This window comes from Passer montanus, unplaced genomic scaffold, assembly GCF_014805655.1.
Source record: "Passer montanus isolate IOZ18808 unplaced genomic scaffold, ASM1480565v1 scaffold32, whole genome shotgun sequence".
Lineage (NCBI taxonomy): Eukaryota > Metazoa > Chordata > Aves > Passeriformes > Passeridae > Passer > Passer montanus.
The window spans coordinates 8,635,473-8,655,114 of record NW_024367930.1 but is presented as its reverse complement, the minus strand read 5'-3'; the positions used below and the strand labels follow the sequence as shown (position 1 = coordinate 8,655,114).

Below are 19,642 nucleotides of genomic sequence, written 5' to 3'. Positions count from 1 at the left end.
CGGGGAGGGAGGGAGGGGGGACCGGCGGCCCCGGGCGGGCGGGCAGCGGGGAGCGGAGCCACAGCGCGGAGCTCCCGGCGGACAGCCTCCGACCCCTCGCTCCGTCCCTCCCTCCCTTCCTTCCTTCTTTCCCTCCTTCCCTCTCGCCGCTCGCTGGCGGCTGGCAAAACCTGCCCGCAGCACGAAGGGCGCTGGCACAAGCCGGGAACGAGCCCGCCGGAGGCGCCGCGCTCTGCCCAGGTACCCCGGCCCTGTCCGAGGATCCGCGTTTCCTCCCCTGCTACTCCTCTTCTACCTTTTCCTCCTCTTCTTCTTTCCTCCTCTTCTGCCCGATCCTCTCCCTTTCCCCCGCCCCTCCGCAGAGCGGCCGCGGGCGCAGCCCCCCGACGCCGCCGCGGGCCGGGAGGTGCTCGGCGGGGCCAGGGAGGGAGTGGCCGGGCATCTCCCGGCAGGGAAACGGGGTCTGGGGCTGGCAGCCTGTCTGTGCGTGTGTGCGCCGGGGGGGAGGGAGGCATGGGGGCCGGGGGGTGCCGGAGGAGGGACTATGGGGAGAGGAAGGTATAAGAAGGGATGCGGGCAAGGGAGGGGGGTGATGGAAAGAGGGGGTGCGGGGCCCAGGGGCAGGCGCTGACAGCTGCTTTCCCCGCACCCACAGTCCCCTCCCCCGGTGCCGCCGTGGGGTGGGACTCCCCGGCGGGCCGCGGTCTCCCGTCCCGCTCGCCACCGGGGGTCGGTGCTGGGGCGGGCGTGCCGGGGTGGGCGGGCTCCGCCACCCGACGGCGCGTCCCGGACGCTGCCCCGCAGCCGGCGGGTGGGCAGCGGCACCCCCGGGACGATGCCGCGGCTCGGCGGGGGCCGGCCGGCCGCCCCGCGCCTCTGCCCGGCCTCCGCCGCCGTCCTGCTGGGCGTCCTGTGCCTGCCCGGGGCGCCGGCCTCCTCCCTGCTCACAGGTACGGGGCTGCGCCGGGTGGCATTGCGAGGGAAGGGCGGCCCCAGGTGTACCCGCGAGGGCTGGGGCAGGTGAGCACAGCCACCGTGCCGCGCTCCCCCCCACAAATGGTTTTCTTGTTCCTTTTCTTCCCCCGCTCCATTCTCCCCGTTTCCCCTCGAGGGTTTTATCTTCCTGAGATCTGGGGCATGGACCGAAAGGCAGAATCAAATTCTAGCGCAAGCGAGGAGCCATTAGACTTTGAGGAGTGATTCCAGCATGACAGAATACCGACTAATCAGCATTAGGGCTGTTAAGGGTTTCCTAATTTGATTCCGTTTGACAGTCAGCCTGCTAATTTTGACTCATTTGCCAAGTGGTTGCAGTGCATTAAAAGGATGCTTGGTTAAGGGCTTGCGCTGGTCCAAGTCCTCAGAGTGCAATGGACAGCTTTCTGCTGATTTCGGGGAGCTCTGCATCTATCGTTATAGACGTATCCTGCTTTGCATGGAGTACTCGTTATTCTCCACACGTCATCTGAGAGAAGAAAAAGCGTCCTTCTTTGCTATAACTGGAGCACAAAGAAAGTCTAGGTTTGTGCAGCACTAAAAGGCCACTTATTTCCTTGCTCTCTTTAGAGTCTTGCAGAAATGCTGAATGTCCTTGCCTGATTAAATCGGGCAAATTACTAAAGGGTTTAAAATCGAGGGCTAGGAATGGAGCAAGGGTTAAACATGAGTGTGACGAGGATAGTTTCCAAAACTGTCAGGGTGAAATGAAATATGCTAGTATTTTAAAATTTTCATTTCTATTTCAGGATCGGTTGCAAAATGTGAAAATGAAGGGGAAATTTTGCAGATACCTTTTATCACAGACAACCCCTGTATAATGTGTGTTTGCCTGGTAAGTGTGTATTTCAGCTAGTAAGAACATCCAGACGTGTACTAAATGTAACTGCATAGAGAGGGGAATGTTTCAGATAATCAAATCTTGGGTGACTCTGTTGCCTTTATGTAACACAAGGTTATCTCAGAGCTGAGCTAATTGAAAGTAACCCAATACATGATCTGGCAATCATTTCTTTGACTTTAAAACCTGGGCACAAAGTTGTACATGAGTATATTTCAGGATGTTGTGAAACCTTGTTTACCATGTGAATTTGTGGGGAGAGCTTTCACAGAGTTGGGGGTGCACCCAGAAGCCTTTGCTTGTAGCTCAGCAAAAAGAAGGAAAGGTAAGGTTTGGAAACTCTGCTGCTTTGGGCTCCCACCTGGTCTCTGTCACAATTCCAGTGGGTGAGGAACTCCACAAGGGTGCAACGCGACTGTATGTGCTGTAATAACATGACAGTGAAAGGACAAGTGATGCTTTCATCAGAGTGCTTTGCCTGCTGTGCTGGGAGTTCAGCAGTTAACAGTGTTGTTAGCTGATACACATTTTGAGGAGACACATTCTGCTTCCTTGTTCTGTTTCAGAGTTAAGCATTTTTGGGAGCAGTTCAGCTGGACAAGGCAAGGCCTAGGAGTTATTGTAAAACAGTCATTCTAAATAAAACTTCCTATGATATTTTTAAATAAAAGCCATAAACCTTAATTTGCCGTTGAATGCGAAGAAAAGTATAGGCTAGAAAGCTCTGTTTTACATTTTGGAATTTACAGAGTAGCTGAATGTACAAAACATGTTCTACTTTAGGACTGAGATATCAAAACACCCTCTCCCCCTAATATTATTGCTATTAATATTATTGTAAGCCTATAAAAGATGTGAAGAATTGTTTCAGACTGCCTTTTAGAAGACAGTTTTGACAATTGCAGGATCAAGATAATCTTGAACCCCTTGAGGTTGATATCTGTCACTGCACTGAGTTTAGTAGATTTTAGGTGAGATAATTGATAACTTTTTAGGTAATACTGATAAGGAATACCTTATTGATTTCTTCTGAGCAGAGTCGGGTGGGAAAAAGAGGAGCATGGGATGTGCCGAGTAAAGAAATCAAAGGGAAAACAGAAAGAGAGACGAAGCTGTGTTTTATCATGGGTCACCTTCCCAAATATGTCTGCCACCACTTTTGCTAATGGAAGCTGGTGTTAACCAGCGAGGAAGCAATTTATCTGTGAAAGAGCAGAAGTTCAGTCTTGGGCATCAGGGCAATAATGCATGAGGGTAAAACACTTGTATTTATAGATCTCTCTAGACCTTGGCTTTATTAAATCAATGAGCACCCTTTTAGTGTGTGAGCATGAAGAACTGCAAAAAGCATTGGATGTAAGAACTCTAAATCCCTGTGGTTTGCAGGGCTTACTTTAGTGAAATGGCAGCTGAGGGCATTTGGCTCCCTTCTGTGCCAGGAGAACACTATGTTTTATTAAGCACACAGATGCCTGGTGAGTTACTGCAGTTACCTGCCCTGGCTACACTCGGTTTTATTTCTGCCAAAGGAAAAATGCAATCTCTGTTTCTTGACTTGGAAGCTGGGAGACTTGGTGGAGGAGATGGAAGCCAGTCTGGAGATACTGGCTTTAGTGCTGTGCGACATCCAAAGCATTGACTTATTGGACTGCCCATTGCTGAAATCTTTGTTTAGGCCTGCCACAAGGGAAAAGATCAATTTTAAGAGGTCTGGGGAAAGAGGAAACAAAAGAAAAAATGGGGTGATTTGTAACCAGGAGGGAATAGAAAACCAGATTGCCTTACATTCAACTAGAAATATTGATTGTTTAATAACAATTCAGTAAGGAACTTTTTCTGGAAGAGTGATCATACTCTTCAAGGGCAAACCTGATGGATGTTCATACTGTAAGAAGTGAGCAATTAAAAAGAGAGCTTGATCAGCTGTTACAGAAAGGAAGCAGTTGCTGCTTAGGAGATGACAGAAAATTCAACAGAGGGCACTTATATTAAAAACACCACTAAAGAAAGTCACTGGAATTGCAGGTTGGATTATGGCATGTCTGCCTTAGTGGTGATGCATTTCCATGACCACAGGCTGCCATAAATAACAACACAAGTTATGGAAATCTGAACAGCTGGGATGAAGAGGAATATCTAAATAACAGTGGATGCCCCATCCCTGGCAATGTCCAAGGCGAGGGATGGGGGTCCTGTACAACATGATCTAATGGGTGGCATCCCTGTCCATGGTGAGGGGCCTGGAACTAGGTGGTCTTTGGGGTCCCCCTAATCCAAACCATTCTATGATTCTATTAACCCCCTTCCAGGACTTTGGCCATCTCACAGATTAGAGGACACAGAACTGAAATGCAGGAACTGTATTGTCAGGTGTTTGACAGAGCTTTGCAGACTGTCCTGTGGAGCATGCGGGTGCATCCTAGTAAGAAGGAACAAGAAGCAGCACAAGCAAAATGATCTCTGGCTTTCTCTTAATAGGCTGAATCATTTTGGAGGGTAATGCAACAGGTAGTGCTCTAGGAGAAAATGTGGTAAACATTGGAAGCTCATGGATAATGAGTAAGTTGCAATAATGAAATGAAGACTGCAAAGAGCAATTACAAAATCAATTCCTTTTACACCACTGGAAAGTCTTGGCAGGAAGACCAAAACCAAAAGTTTTCTTTTCTCATTGATTAGCAGAGACAGGGTGGACTGATTTTCATGGTAGGAACGTGAGCAGAAACAAAGCAGATAGAGCACAGACTGCTGTCTTTTTGGTAGAAGCATCTATCTCTTGTTTTTGAATTTTATTGATAACACAAACTCCTGAATCTTGAATACAAGAGGGATGTTGGTGGGGATGTCCTAGAGATAGCCAAGTTTAGCTACCAAACCAGATTTGCTAATTCTTGAGCACTTGCTCTAACATGTGGAAAGAGAAGCTGAGGTGATACAGAAGTTCACATAGAGGGTCATGTGCTGGAAGTTTCATATATGGTGTGTGGTAAGCCATTCACTTCTGAACTATAGGTAATGCTTTCTAATAAAAAGGCACTGCACCCACAGTGGGATAGCTCTGCTTTGGATGTCCCTGCTTGTCAAAATGAAATGTTGGAGTACATGTAACACCTTTGATGCTGGCTTTTGATATAAGGAAACAGGTAAGACTAAGGTTGTGTAGGTGTGTGTGTACATGAACACCGTAATGCTCTGCATGCAAGTGCTATCAGCTGAATAAACCTCTATGGGTAAAATATCAAGTTCCCAAATTAATAATTTATATTTTCCTACTTAATGGTCTTAGTAATGCCATAAAAATGGTAATTTTTAATACCTCTAAGACAAAAGTTTCAATGTGAACTTTTACAATTACCACACTTTAGCAATGGCATAAACATGAGTGAATTTGATCTCCAAAGAACTTGTCATTATTACAGCTGACTGCAACAAATGGCCATTTTGTTTTTGTCCTTTTAGAGAAAAAGATCAAAGTCAAAGAACAGAATGTGGTTTATCCACAAGGAATTTCTTGTAGGACTGATGAAAGCTCAGGTCTCCTAACTCCTGGTCTAATGGTTTGACTACAAAGGCATTGCTTTTTACTTCATGCACTTCCACTTTACAAGAGGATGTGGGTGACACAGTCACAATCTGAACATACTCCTTTTCTTTCGTGTCTCTCTGGCAACAGGCAGGCTGCACAGATGCCATGTTTTTGGTATGTCTGCTCTCCTGAGCTTTTTCTGAGACATGGATGGGCAAAAGACAAATTAAAGCTGTCTTCATGATCCAGAGGTTTGGGGAAGTATGCTTTACGACTTGCTGTTGCTCTCTGCAAAACGCTGTTAGAGCCAGAGTGCTTTGGTGCTCTGCCCACTTCCACTCTGAATGTCTTGTGGCTCTGCATCTCCTCGGAGATGCACTGCCTCCGGAAATAAAACATCCGACCTTGTTTTCCATAGGATCTGAGATGCTGGAAAAGGGCAAAGAAGGCTGAAGGCAACTGAAAGTACCTGCTTTCAAATGCATTCACCTTATTTGCTGTTAAACACAGACACTGGAGAAAGTACTTAGAGCTGATGGGTAAAACAGATACACAGAAGTTGCACTGGAAAATTGTTTTTCTGATCGTGCCATGGCTGAGCATCCCATTGCAACTGTGTTTATAGCTAAAGATTTTTCTGGTGAAAGGATAGGAAATGCTCTCAGCTGCACCAAGCTGGGTATCAAATGAAGGTAGACGCTGAAAGGAAATGCTGTATGTTATGGGCAGTAAGTTAAACAACCCTATGAATAAAAATTGTCCAAAAAAAGGAAACTGTTATTTCAGATAATGGTGTGGCCCCTGACAGTACAAAAAACATTGGAGAACATATGATTGTGACATTGTGTCATGCTTAATGGTCAACAGTAACAATGTCTTAAGTCTTGTTGGCTTCTGAAAATCAAAGTAGTGAAAGATTAGTGAAAGTAGTGAAGATTAGTGAAAAAAAAATTGTGCTTCAGGGAACTAGTCTGAATTGGTAACGATGATTATAGGTAAAAATACATAATCTGGATGGTATTCATAATGGAGTTATATTGACTCACTTTGAGAAATTGATTCCCGTTATTAAATGCTTTAAGACTGCAAATGATTAATGCAAAAATGATCTTCTAAAATTATCCTCCCACATCTGTGGAAAAATGATTTTTTTAAATAAATCCATAGGAACAATTTGCACATTTTGTGAGTTTGAGGAGCCCAAACATGTTGTGTATGACACTTTCAGATCTTTCTCTGTTATATGTGTAAGTTTTGGGCTGAAGGTAGTAGAGGCATAAGTAAATTTCTGTTAGTAGAACCAAATAAGGCTCCATAAATATGAAAGCCTAGCACATTTTGGTAAGTTTGGGACTTTTTGTATATTGAGGATTTTGAAATGTTAGGGGGAAAATGCTATTAACAGACCATTAAGGGAATTTTTGATTAGATTTCTTTTATTTGACTCTCAGCATTTAAAACAGGCATGGAATATTTAAGTTCGGATCTGGTACAAGTACGGTAAATGATGAAATTCAGCAGAGTTTTTGTTGGTACAGCTTTTTGGCTGGAAGGTATCTAACACTCAAAATAGAAGTAGGCTCACAACTGATATTATGGTATTTGCTTTCAAGAAATACGTGCTTCAACATACACGTGGAAAAGACATAAAAATGCTGCACTCCGCCGGAAATAGGTGAAATGAGAACCTGTGCATAATTATAGGGCGAGAATGTAAAAAGACCACAGAATTAACTTAGCCCGAGTTAAAGTTCTGAGTGCTGAGTTTTTTGAAGGTGAGATGAGCTCAGCAGTGACAACGATGACAGGTGGTGGTGCCAGCGGTGGTGTGGAGAGCCATGTCATTTCATGCTCGTTTGTCATCATCTCCATGGACCCTGAACACCTTGCCAGCAGCAAGCAAGGATCCAAGAATAATGTATCCATTGGCCAGTGGTGTGTGTAATTTCAAAATGAACATACCAAAAATGCCAGCTGAAAGGGACAGGGTAGAAGTGAGGAACTGCAAGGAAATAGATAAGTGTACCTCAGCTAATGCTAGCCTTGCCATTGCAAGGGCTTCTAGACTTTTTTTGAAGGGAATGAATGATTTGAGTTTTTGTATGGTTTTTGTGGGGAGAAAAGGTCTTTTATTATCTTTTTTTCCCCCAACATAGTTTAGAACAAAGTGAGTTTTGTCAAGAAATAGCTGATAAAAGCCAGTAGTAATCTTGACAAACCACATCTAAACCAGAGCCATTTTCCCTACCTTTTCTCCTCCCCACTTCCCTCATGCTTGTGCCTTAAACTTACCATTTGCACCTGAGGAGTGGTAATCATATGTCTCAAGCTTTTATCACCTAAATCCAGACCAGAAGGAAATAAATGTGAGCCAGAAAGGATAACCAACTGTTGGAAATATGAGAAAAGTTTGGAGACAGGAGCTCAGGAAACTAGAAATCAGAGCTTTGATTGCCATAAGTTTTATTCAGCATGAAACATCATTCTGTAGTTTAAATTTCCTCTTTTAAATCCAAATGAGCAGTGTAGAATTTGACCTTTGCTCATAAAAAAAAGTTAAATTTGTCATTATAAAGCCTAGTGTTCTGCCTAGCTTGAACTAATAAATTGGTGAAACCAAGTGCAAGCAAACAAAAAACCTGAAGAAATAACTTTGACTTTTGTTCCCCCCTGCATGCACACATCCCCAGCCAAAAAGAAGCCCAATCCTAAAAACCATGTCCTCATTGCAGACTAAAGCAAAACAGCTACTAGATGTGTTGGGTTTCTTTACCTATAGCAGAGCTGATTTCTGTGGCACAGTGCACAAGTTAAAAGCACGTAGCTAGCCTGAGAGCAAGTGTTTGACACATGTTCAGTGAAGATGGCAGTGTTTTAGTACATGAGGATTCAATTGTTGTTGCTTCAAGGTATAATGCAGCCCAGATGACTTTTAGTGGAGTAGTGCATATTAAAAACCAAACAAAAAATCATCAAACAATTCTTTCATACCTATTTTATTTAATTTAATTTCAATAGTTTACGTACATCAGCTACAGAGTCTACCAAGACTGCATATTCTTTCAATTTAAATATTCTTGGTCTTTATTACTGTATAATACAATCAGCATTCTCTTCACCCACAAAAAAAATAAACAGAGAGACAAAAAAGCCTATGATACAGTAGTGTACTGATAGTTTTCACCCCCATATTACTCCAAAGAGAATGCTTTTTTGATTGATGCATGAAGGGTTCCTGAAACCCAAACATGCTCAAACATGATGAAAGTTTTATTAGTTTTTTTTTTTTCCCCAATACAGATGTATATGCAATCTCTTGGGAAAAAACCCAACACACCCCACCCCAAAAAACAAACCCTGAAAACAAAAACCAGACATAACGCCATGTCTGGTGCAGCAGGGTGTCCCATATGTGCTTTGTCATAGAAATGAAAGATATGTATGTTTGAATATGTATATATATGTATATATGAAGGAGGTCTTGCAAGAGAGAGGTGACTTAGATAAAGATCCAGAGGTGGATTGTGGTTGCTTTGGTAAGCTTTTCTGGAGGATGGTTCTGGTGGGTTCAGCTGTACTTGTTCTTAATTAATGCAAAACATCTGTGAAACAAGAGTTTGACCTGCCTGACAAGCTGTCTGTGGTAGAGGATGGTTACTCTGGCTTGATCCTTAAAATTTCCATCAGCATTTTGAGAAATGTTCAAGTCAGTTTAGTTCCATATACAGGTATGCCCACGCTGGTCAAGTAGTACCACATGCAACGCCTCATCTGATTTTCTCCTCTGGGGAATGAGCATGGATTGTAGAGTGTTGTTTGTTGTGTCTGTGCCAAGTGGACCTTCTGATGTCCACTTTCTGCACTTGCATATCCAAGAGCTACCTCAGACTGTGGCACATTCCTGCACAGGTACATTGGCCTTCAGATCACTCTGCTTTGTCGTGACAATTATTTTGGAGATGTGGTACACAGTCGTGTGTAACAGCTTATGATGAAGCCTTTCTGGAAATCTGCAGGCTGGAAGAAGCTATTTCATGTTGTTCTCAGACCACATGGGCTAGTGAAGAGTTCACTACTTGCACATTTCTAACACAGGCAGCTGCACTGAGCAAATACACATATGCACACAGTGCTGAACTGATTATAGGTCTTGGCAAAACCCTCCTGGAAGAGAGCTGGTGATATGTCACTGTAACGATGATGAAGATCCAATCCATCGTGTATGAAAATGTGATTCTCTTTGGTGTAATTAAAGGATCAGATATCTCAAATACAAAAGAATATGTATGAATAATACATGGAAAAGTATGGAGGGCACAAAAATGCCATAAACTAAATGGAAAAATGTAATATAACTTGCAAATGTCTTTGGAATGCGTCTACAATAAGCACAAAATGGATCAGTCGAAGTTGAGACACTTTTTTATTGCCAATAAGAAAAACATTATTAAAGAGCTGGTCCAATATCAAAATGGCATTTAAAAAGCATACGGTTACCTGTATATAGTTTTTATTAGCTTTCAAGTTTCTTCCATTGAGTTGTTAATGGTCCTTTTAAGAATTATGGTTCTGTAAGTGAATGGCCCACAGTGTCAGTACTTCTGCTGCTCTGCTTTGTGCTGCTGTATAAAAAGAGATATTTTTTCCCCACCAATATCTCATTTTATTTCTCCATCATGATTTAATAGAAAATTTTGAAGGAACAAAAATATTAAAAAACAACCAAAAAAAAAAGAAAGAAAATGCAACCTCTTTGTATTGAGCTTATGGCCAAATAAAAGGCCATTGTGAAGAAAAAGACCCAATATTACATAAAAGCTTTTACCTGTATTACTACTATTAACATGAATATCATACTGGTACTTGCTTACAGTGTCCCTAATAACTGGTGTGATTACTTCCTCTGAGGCCTCTTGGCCTCTTCATCTTATGCATTAAGCTGCAGCTAAAGAGTTCCCAGTCTGTTTGGCTGATCAAGCTCTGTGCAGTGTTTTGCATCCAACTGAATCAAGTGCTGGGCTCTGGATCCAAGTACAGTGTGGATCTCATCCCTTACCATCCCCAGAAGCTTAGAGGCTGACCTTGTGTGCTGACACCTGAATTTCATATACTTTTTGTCTGTCTCTCCATTTATTTATTAGACTTTTTTCCTGGCTTTTTTTTTTTTCTATTTTCCTCATGTCTAGAATCCACTTGCTCTAGACAGTCATCCATAATCTGGTGTCAAAGTAGGACTGTGTACCACCACCTTGCTGAGAAAATAACTTGTCTTCATGCATTGCCTATGATTTGCATGCTTTTTACTTGTCATCCATTCCACAAATCAACCTCCTGGCTATAGTTTTAATTTTCATTTTCTGTATTGTTTCCCAGGTTTTTCAGAGAGGGAAGCATTGTACATGTGTGCTGGGAAGTGCTGTGGCAAAAGGCAGTACTGTGAAACAGCATTAGAGTTGAGATATATTTATTCTTGTGAGTACTAAGGATGGGGAAGAAATGCCATGTAGAAAAAGTGATGCCAAAGACCTGACATCTTCCCAGACAAAATGCAGCTTACAATTTTTTTGAGTCCCTGTTTTAGGTAAACCTTAGCACTAAGCTTCAGTGTTAGAGGTTGAGCGAGGCCCTCTTTAACTCTGCCTCAGCTCTGCTGACCTGGTTGCACTGCATTTTGCTCCAGAGACACTCCAGTTCACACTGGGCATTGGCAGTTGCTCACCTGGTAGCAATGCAGCCTAAAGTATGTGCAAACCTCACCATGCAGTATTGAAACTTCCTGTAAGACTTGAGAAGTTGAGGATTGCCATTTCTGCCTCACACTGAAAACCAAGCATAGCTCAGCCCTGGCAGCTCAGGTCAACCCCAGGCTCCTCTGTTGGCTGCAGGATCAGCTGCTCCTTCCCCCATCAGGCCATGGTATGGCTCAAATCCTCTTTTATGGCTGAAGGTCTTGCTTGAGGCGTGGCAGCAGCACCTTGCACTCCTCCATAACCAGGGGGATGCAAACAAATATGTTGCATAGCCCTGGCCAGGAAAATCAGATTTCTGGCAGCTCATAGGTTATAAGTCTATGTGTTTTGGATTATGTTTCCTTGTTTAGGGTTTGTTTTCTTTTCACCTGCACCTGACATGTTTATGTTCAGTTATATTAAGTGGCTTCATTTCCCTTGGGAAATGGGAGCTTCCCAAGGCTTGGAATCATCAAAATGGGTTCTGATGGCCAGCTAGACTCATACATTTGCATTTGTTTTTCTGTTTTGTCTTAGGATTTATTAGTGGATGAAGAATAACAGACCTTGGTTGTCCTGAGATTGTCTCCTTGTTCTTTTTTATGTCTGGCTGTACAGTTGAGGTATGGTTTGAGAGAGATGGAGAAGAGCTGATAAATGATTCCTCTAGGGCTACGTAATGATTATGATCTGATTGTGCCAGTTAGTGAAACATCTCGAGGTTGTGTCACCGAGATACCACTGGGGCAGGAAGGAGCCAGGCAGGGTGGCTGGCTTTGAGATAAGGCTGTTAGCTGCCTGGCTAAACACTGATAAACCAGAAGGCTTTCTTGCTACAGGGAGGCTGTTGAACATTTGCTTGTTACAAAGAATATTTTTTTTTTTCTGTCTATGACAGTGCAGAGATGATAATTTTCATATGTAGCACTTTACCCTTCTACCCAAACAGTCCTGGGGATAGCTAGCATGGTGATTCAATCTGGAAAATCCTTTTGATTCAAATAAATGAATGAAATTATTTTGGCGGACAAAATGAAAGACATGCAAGTTCTTTAGCCCACAAACCAAGGCTTGGAGGATGTTTGTAAGTGCAGTGGATGAAAAATGCTGGAAAACTAAAATTGCTACACCTTAAAATGTTGGGGGTCTGGTAGTGTAAAGAACCTTTTTAACAGCTGCATGTTTGAGGCATAATCTGCCCATGATCTATAGACATGAAGCACTTCTGTAGGAAATTGTTGATGTAGACATTTAAGATGCAACAGAATGCACCAATACTGAGCCAGAACTTGTTTAACATGAAAATGCAGAAGAAATTGAAGAAGTCTGCAATGTATGGCTTCTGAGAAAATGTCTGCGTATGTTCAGTTTAACTTGGCAAGGTTTTCTATCATAATTTGACCCAAAAATCAATCTGAAGTTGAAATTTATAAAATATCTAGAACCTGAGCTTATGATAGTAAGAAATTTGAATGGTTTAATGCACTTGTTACGTGAAGCATACATATTCGCTGCCTAAAACTTTATATAATCGTTTTAGTACGAAAGGAATATCCTTGATATCATTGGGGTTTTTTTAAATAGTTAAACCAGTCCACATAAAAAGAAACATAAAAAGGTGGAAGCCAAAAAAGGGGAAAAGGAAGCAAATCATATACCAGAAAAGGGAGTTCCACTGGAAGGCAGCCTTTTGGAGAGATGAGCAGGCAGCTCCAAGCCTGCTGGAGCTGGAGTCCTTGTGCCCTGTTCAGTGGGCACAAGGAGTGCAGGCAGGAGGGGATGTGGATGCAATGTGACTTCAGGAAAGTTATGCATGGCCCTGGAACCAGGGCTTTAGAAGGATTTGAAGTGTCTTCTGGAGAATTAATATGACTCCTGTGTTTGTAGACAACTTGTGTCTGTTCCCACCAGCGGATTTGGGTTAACCTGCTGCGTGGTGCTGAGCTTGGGCTGCTGGCCCAGGCAGCCCATGCTTTCTGCCTTCCTCCATTGAAGAGACAGCTCTGAAGAGGAATTCCTTACAGCTGTCATGCCGAGCAGAGAGCTGGCAGCAGTTGCTGAGTACAAGGCCTTTCCCTAAACCCCCCCTCTGTTTTGGGGCCAAGGACCTCATGCTGTGCCATTCAGGGTTCACTGCTCTGACCTGGGTGACAGGAGCATCTGCTTCTATATCATAGAGCTTAATAGGTGGAGGCTGGGGGAGAACAGCAGTTTATTGTATAAAGCAGTATGTCGAGAGTCACTGATGAAGAGATTAGTGATCTCATCTTGGTCAGGAATTTTCCCTCTCTTCTCTAGGGTAGAGAAGTATGTTTCAATTGCCCATGTAAAACGCAGCAGTGTGGACAGGCTGGATGAAAGTGTTTCTCTTCTAATCCAGACCTGGCTGTGACTTGGCAACAAGTACTTTCTCTAATTGCAGAAGAAGGTACAGTTAATAAAAAATTAAGTTTCCAAGACCTCAAGTGGATACTTTTTCAGTTTTCCTCGGTTCAGCTGCAGGTTCTCTGTTTTACACGACACTTGAATCTCTCATCATAAAGAGCCCTTCTTGTGCTAAAGGCGTGAAACTTTTGGATTTCAGATCATCTTTCCACCTCCCCTAGCTGTCCAGGTAGAAGGATTGCTGCCTGAGTTCTTCCTCAAAGAGAACAGTGCTGTCCCATACAATGAAATCATGTCTGTCTGCCTTCAGAGCGCTGTGGACTTTGAGCCAGGCATAATCTGTTTCCTGACATTTGAGTCTCATTAATTGGGTTAACAAGATGCTATCTACACTCCATACTTATGTAAATAGAACCTACTAGCAAAGATCTTAATGGCACCTGATATATCACACTGCCTTTACATCTATCATGAGGTACCACTGCAGGAGTCACTTCCAAAAGCAGGTTGTGTTCTTGGTCCCATGGGTCCCTTTATAAGCTGTAAGAAATGCTGGTGGTCAAGGCCAACTGTTCAGATGTCTTTCAAGTGTCCCACTGGTGACCAAATCTCACTTTGTCAAGATGACAAATGACTTGTGCATACCCTGTTCACCTTCAAGCTTCGCTCTAATGTCAGCTCCATTTACTTGTCAAAAACAGGTATTTTTTTTACTTCCAGCAGTGCAAGTGGGGCAAGGGAAAGGCAGGAGTGAAGGGAACACAGGCTGAGGAAAAAAACCTGCTTGTATGGCTTCTATTCAATGTATTATTATAGTGGAGATTTGCAAGCTTTGGACATACCAGAATCTGTTTGTTTGTACATGTGCAAAACAGAAAGAAGAGAATTTGCTTTTCAGAAGTGAGAACTGTCCCTGCAGGGCTACGATTATGCAAAAACATGTTTTAACCACTGGATTTTTCAAGAAGAAAGTGGTTGTGCAAGATGAGTTTCTTATTTTGGACAGCAAATTTTTTTCCAGAGCAGCATTTAAAAATAAGTGTTTAATTAACAGGGTCTACCCAGAGCATAGGGCATTGTGCATGTGTCTGCACTGAAGAGCTTGACTCAAAGCTCTGAGCTCTCATGGGTGGTTTCATTGACTGCAGTGGTATTGTTATGTGGCTAAATGATCACTGCTGTGATTGAGGGCTGTTACATCTCACCCAAAAACAGCCATGGCCAGGCCACAAAATATGGTCAAAGTCAGCTCAAGGACTGTGAAAGTGACATTGACAGCTTTGGCTTTTAGTTTCTTCTCAATGACTTCCATATCGCTTTTGCTTAGTCCACAAGTCAAATTATGCTTTTTCTCCTAGTAGCTACAGTGTTGGCTGAAGTTTTGAAAGTCACAATCTTATTTAATTTGGCAGTGTGATTAATCACAACAAAGGAAAGCTTATTCTACCTTTCTTCTTTGCAACTGATGGAGGCAAAGAAGTTTCAGTAGATATGAAGCAGAAACACCCAGAAGTGAGATGTGTCAAATTAAGCATCATGGTGTCATAAGCTTTTCTGACTAATTCTCCCAAGACCTTGAGCCTTCCTTTGCTGGCAGCAGCTGGATGAAGACGTCTTGAGGGTGATGCCTGCCGTGAGTTGCCCATGACCCAGGATTACCACAGCCTCAGAAGATTTTACTGGCAGCCAAGTAGCAGTTGCAGCAAAAATGAGTGCAGCTTTGTGAGTGGAAGGCAGCATTGAAAGACCCTGAAAGCTTTTGCCTCCTCTGAGGGGTCCTGTCTAAAATGTTCTTTTTTCTTGTCTCTTCCCGATCTTCTCTATGCTGATTGACAAATTGAAGGCTGCGCCTTCTCTCTGCAGACTCTGCTGTGAATAACCTTTTTTTATTTTCTAAAACCACTGCGTAGCACAGGCAAGATCACGTAAGAAAACAAATTCAGGGTCAGTTCTCAGTTTCCTTGCAAGTTCATTAAAACAGCAGTGTCTGGAGGCCTTTTGCCTAAATAATTTCATAATAGAAAACAGACTCTCGTTGCTTCTTTCTTTTAGGCTACTATATTTATTTGGTTGTTGTTCCTCAAGCGTTTTGGTCCTATTTCAAAACTTGCTTCAATTAAATGAAGAGTCTATTTTTTTTGGTGCTTTCCGGTTTAAAAGCTGTACAGCAAAAACTTCTAGGAGTCCTCTGGATTATGAAACTATGATTGACAGGGATTTTCCTCTCAAAACAACATTAGAAAACCCCAAAGTGTAGCTTAAACATTTGAAAGAAAATAAAGAAAGCCCTCCCCTTTCTCTCCCCTAGCTGAGAACTCCTGTCCCTGCTTCTGGCATGCATCACATCTTTGAGGATACAGTATCATGAGAAAACTGTCACTTGGTGATGTATTAGGGTAATATATCATGAGAGCATCGTTTCTTTAGAGGATATGGGCAGTAAAAGACATGATTCTGGCCAGACAGAGCAGCAGGGGACCCTGCTCTTTTTCTTTCCTTTTCTTTAATCTAGCCCTGTTTTTGTGTTGTACAGAAGTGAGTTTCTTCATGGGATATGACTGGTTGCAGAGTAAGTTAGGAGGCCCATTGGGCTTTTTAAAGTCTTTAAGAAGTACATGGCCTCAAGGGCTGCTTTGTTCAAAGTTTTTAGAGCAGACTGAAGCCCAAAACTAGAGCATTTGCCACTGCTGAAATCTCCAGTGTAAAGACTGAGTGAGCAGGCTTCAGACAGAGAAGGTAATAAAGATGCAATGACAGGTAACTATTGTTGGATAATATATTTGTAGATTTAGCCTATCAAATTGTGATTAAAAGATACTTATTTAAAAAGCAGTCAATGTATCTCATTTTAACAAAGGTCAGATGAAATTTTAGTTTACAACATTAGAAGAAAAAATATTATTGGTCAGTATTCAGTCTTCAATAGAAAATACAGTTATCAAAAATAGGAATTCTGAACTGATAGACTTTGATTTTGATGTCCTTTTTATTGTTTTAATGGCTTTGTTTATCTCTCATTGACCAGAAAATAACAGTGTATAGTACTGGGAAAATATTAATAAAGAAAGAAAAGCAGAATATTTTAGGACACTCTTTTGATGGGCAGGGGTAATTTTTGAGATGAGCCAGAACATGACACCATGGCTTGATCTAAAATTTTAAATTCAAATGATTTAATAATTCATTTAAAACCTTTGGTGTAATCTGCTTTGCTCTATGAAATCAGCTAGATAATTCATGAGTTCATCTTCAACGATTTTTAGGAGTAGAGTTTATTTAGGGTGTTTTCAGAACAATTTTCTTGGCAGACTTCTCCTTCTCCAAGCCATCCTATGGCACTTAGGGGGGACCAGTGCGTTCCAGGATGCACTCAGGACAGCAATGCTGTTCCACATCTGCTGATTTCAGCTGTGTTTGGTTGATCAGGCTCAGGTAGCAGAAGCTTTTATGGCCCTCAACTGCCCATCACTTCTCTGGGAGAATGGATTCCCCACCAGCTTCTGTCAGGGTGAACCAGACAAGGACTAGGCTGGACCATGCCTTCAGCATCACCAATTTAGCTGAAAATGAGTTGAGCAGTAATCATCCAAAAGGCTTTTCTGACTGATCTGAGTAGCTGAGAACATCCAGCAAGGGGTAGATCATAAACCCACAGGTCAGGGTCAGTGAGCTGTTACAGCAGCATGGGTACAGGTTTGCAGCTGGAGCTTCAAATCAACAGGTATTGCCCGTGATTACCTTTTTCTTAGGTATTGTCATCAGATTGAAATAATTGATAATTGATTCAAACTCTTCATTGACAAAGTAGAAACATAATCCTATGAATTAAAATTCACAGAAAAAGATGTGAATTTTAAAAGTGTGCATCTCATGGAATGTGAAGGTGTGGTCTCCTACAAGAATCCCTGTGTGTAACCCTTCCTTGAAATCTGGCTCCTGGATTACTATGGGTATTTTTTTTACTACAGTATGAGCTGCTGGGAACTTGTGAAGGCCCTGCCTCTTCTTGCTAGAAGACTGCCATGCTATTTTGCTGACAGGTAAAGAGTGTTGCCTGTAATTGTGCAGCTGAAGAGCTCTGATCTGAAGCTGCACTTGGAAGTTGAGGTGGAGACAGGGAAATTGAGAGCTACATGGTCTGGATCCTGCTCTGGCTTTCTCACTGGCTCAATCTGCAGTTACAGTAATTGTGTCTGGCCATGTCTACCTTGTCCCTAAGCTCACTGGAAGCAGGGGTGTGCTGCAAAACATTTGATGTTCTGGGACCCTGACCCCAGCTGCAGCCTTAGTATTAACTTCAATTAGGAGGAAGAGATGGTGGGGGTGTGCTGCAAAACATTTGATGTTCTGGGACCCTGACCCCAGCTGCAGCCTTAGTATTAACGCCAGCAAATGTAGGAGGAAGAGATGGTGATTTCTTTTCACCAAATACTGGTGCACAGGGGTGCTGTCAGGGAGTGTTGGGATTGCAGCAGGCCACCAAGGTCACTTTCCTTGTGCTGGTGTACATCATTAAGTAGAGTGAAAAAATAAAAAAAATTTCTTCACTCTCTAAGGGGTTGTGGGTGATTTGTCCTGAATCACTTGCACATACTCATGTTTTCCTCACAGCAGTGGGGAATACCCATTTGAAGTGAAATTTGGTGTCATCTTTCAGCAGGGCCTTTGTTTTAATCATCTTTCCTAGGGAATGGGGAGAGCTCGAATTATGAAGGGGGATGGTTGATGCTGGCTGAGCATCACCACAGGGAAGGCTGCAGCCTCCTCCCTGCTCACCCTGAGAGGCCAGATAAGCTAAACAGATTACAGGGATGAGGGGGAAAATCAAAGGCTACCGAGTGGTCTGCTCAAAAAAGGAAAGAGAGACTGAACTGAACTAAAATACTGTCATTTGTAGCTAATGCAATTCATGTTGAAATCATGGTGATGTTCTGCCACAGGCAAGGACCTCATGCTGAAGGTACTGGAGCGTTTGTTTGACTTCACTCCTGTGAGTTGTCCCATTACAATTTTACTTAAAAATTGTGCTTAAAATAATGGGACCTTTCTCTCTCTTGGTGAAGCATATGCCTTGGTCTTTGTAGACTTATGTGGGCACATGGAGAGAACGCTATAATTTTCCTGAGAACAAACATTGTTTCTTAGGAAAATATTTTTTCCACCTTGAATTTAGAAATGCATCAAGTGTGCTAAACCATTTTTTTACTGTACCCACAAAATTTGTTTTGCAAGGGAAAGAAACCCCAGCAGATGATTGGAAGGGAATAAGAGAAATGAGACCTTATCCTCATCTCCCTTGACAGCGATTCAAAGGGGCTGCAGACATCTCTCCTTGAGGAGTGGTCTCTCCTCCCTGAAGCCCAATGGTATGGCTCTTGCTCAGCTAGAGAAATGCTCATGGAAGACAGCAGTCCCACAGTTTTAGCAGAGATCTCTTGCTTGCATCAACTCTGCCAGTTAAAGGGAGGTTTGTAAATTGGGCCTGAGACAGAGTTCCAGCCAGGAGTGCCAAAGAAGCAAGGGTACTATTTTCAGAAAGAGCCTCAGGTTTTGTCTAGACTATGAGTTGAGCATGTGTCTGAGCCTGCTCTTGAGTTCAAGCTGGCCCAACATGGGGTTGTTTGCAGGTAAATATAGGTGCAGGCACAGGCTTGGGTGCTCCCAAGCTTTGCTGAGGATCAGAGCCTGTGACCAGTGGTGGCCAAGACCTTTGCTCCTGTGGCCTGTGTGGTGGGAGTGTGGCTTCTTGTGTGCTTGAGAGGATGCTCTGGCTGTGTGCAACACCTGGCAGAGAGCCCAGCAGCGTGGCCTAAGAACATGTGGATCATGGCACGTGGCAGGAGCCGGCCTTCGAGCCTGCCCTTTGCCTTGTGGTGGAGAGGCTGCCCATGTGAATTGAATACACTTGTTTCATTAATTTTAAATGGCTCTTTCTTCTCCTAAGGCCACATGTGTGTATTTGAAAGCTCCATCCCATATTCCTTGGGGGCAGCTTTTACCATTGTTTGAAAATTGTTATTGTTTTCGTGGATGATCCCACAGGCTTCTCCTAGAAGAAACTTAAGGACACCCTGAGCTACTTGGTGAGGAGTCCTATCAGAATTACCAGCAGGACTACAATGAATAGTGGTAAAAAATGGATGCTTTCAGGATTAGTCATTAATG

At 42.9% G+C, this 19,642-nt stretch overlaps 1 protein-coding gene across 2 annotated transcripts in view; it reads left to right on the top strand.

Annotated features, from left to right (window-relative positions):
- The first annotated feature begins 103 nt into the window (after nt 1-103).
- BMPER (BMP binding endothelial regulator) overlaps nt 104-19,642 on the top strand; it is a 146,174-nt gene continuing 126,635 nt past the window's right edge. The window contains exons 1-2 of one of the 2 annotated variants that reach the window (XM_039715226.1): nt 104-950; nt 1,746-1,831. In XM_039715226.1, the coding sequence (XP_039571160.1) occupies nt 836-950; nt 1,746-1,831 (201 nt within the window). In that variant the 5' untranslated portion in view covers nt 104-835. Of the gene's footprint in view, nt 951-1,420; nt 1,522-1,745; nt 1,832-19,642 lie in introns of those variants that run through there. The other variant, XM_039715227.1, reaches the window with a different exon arrangement.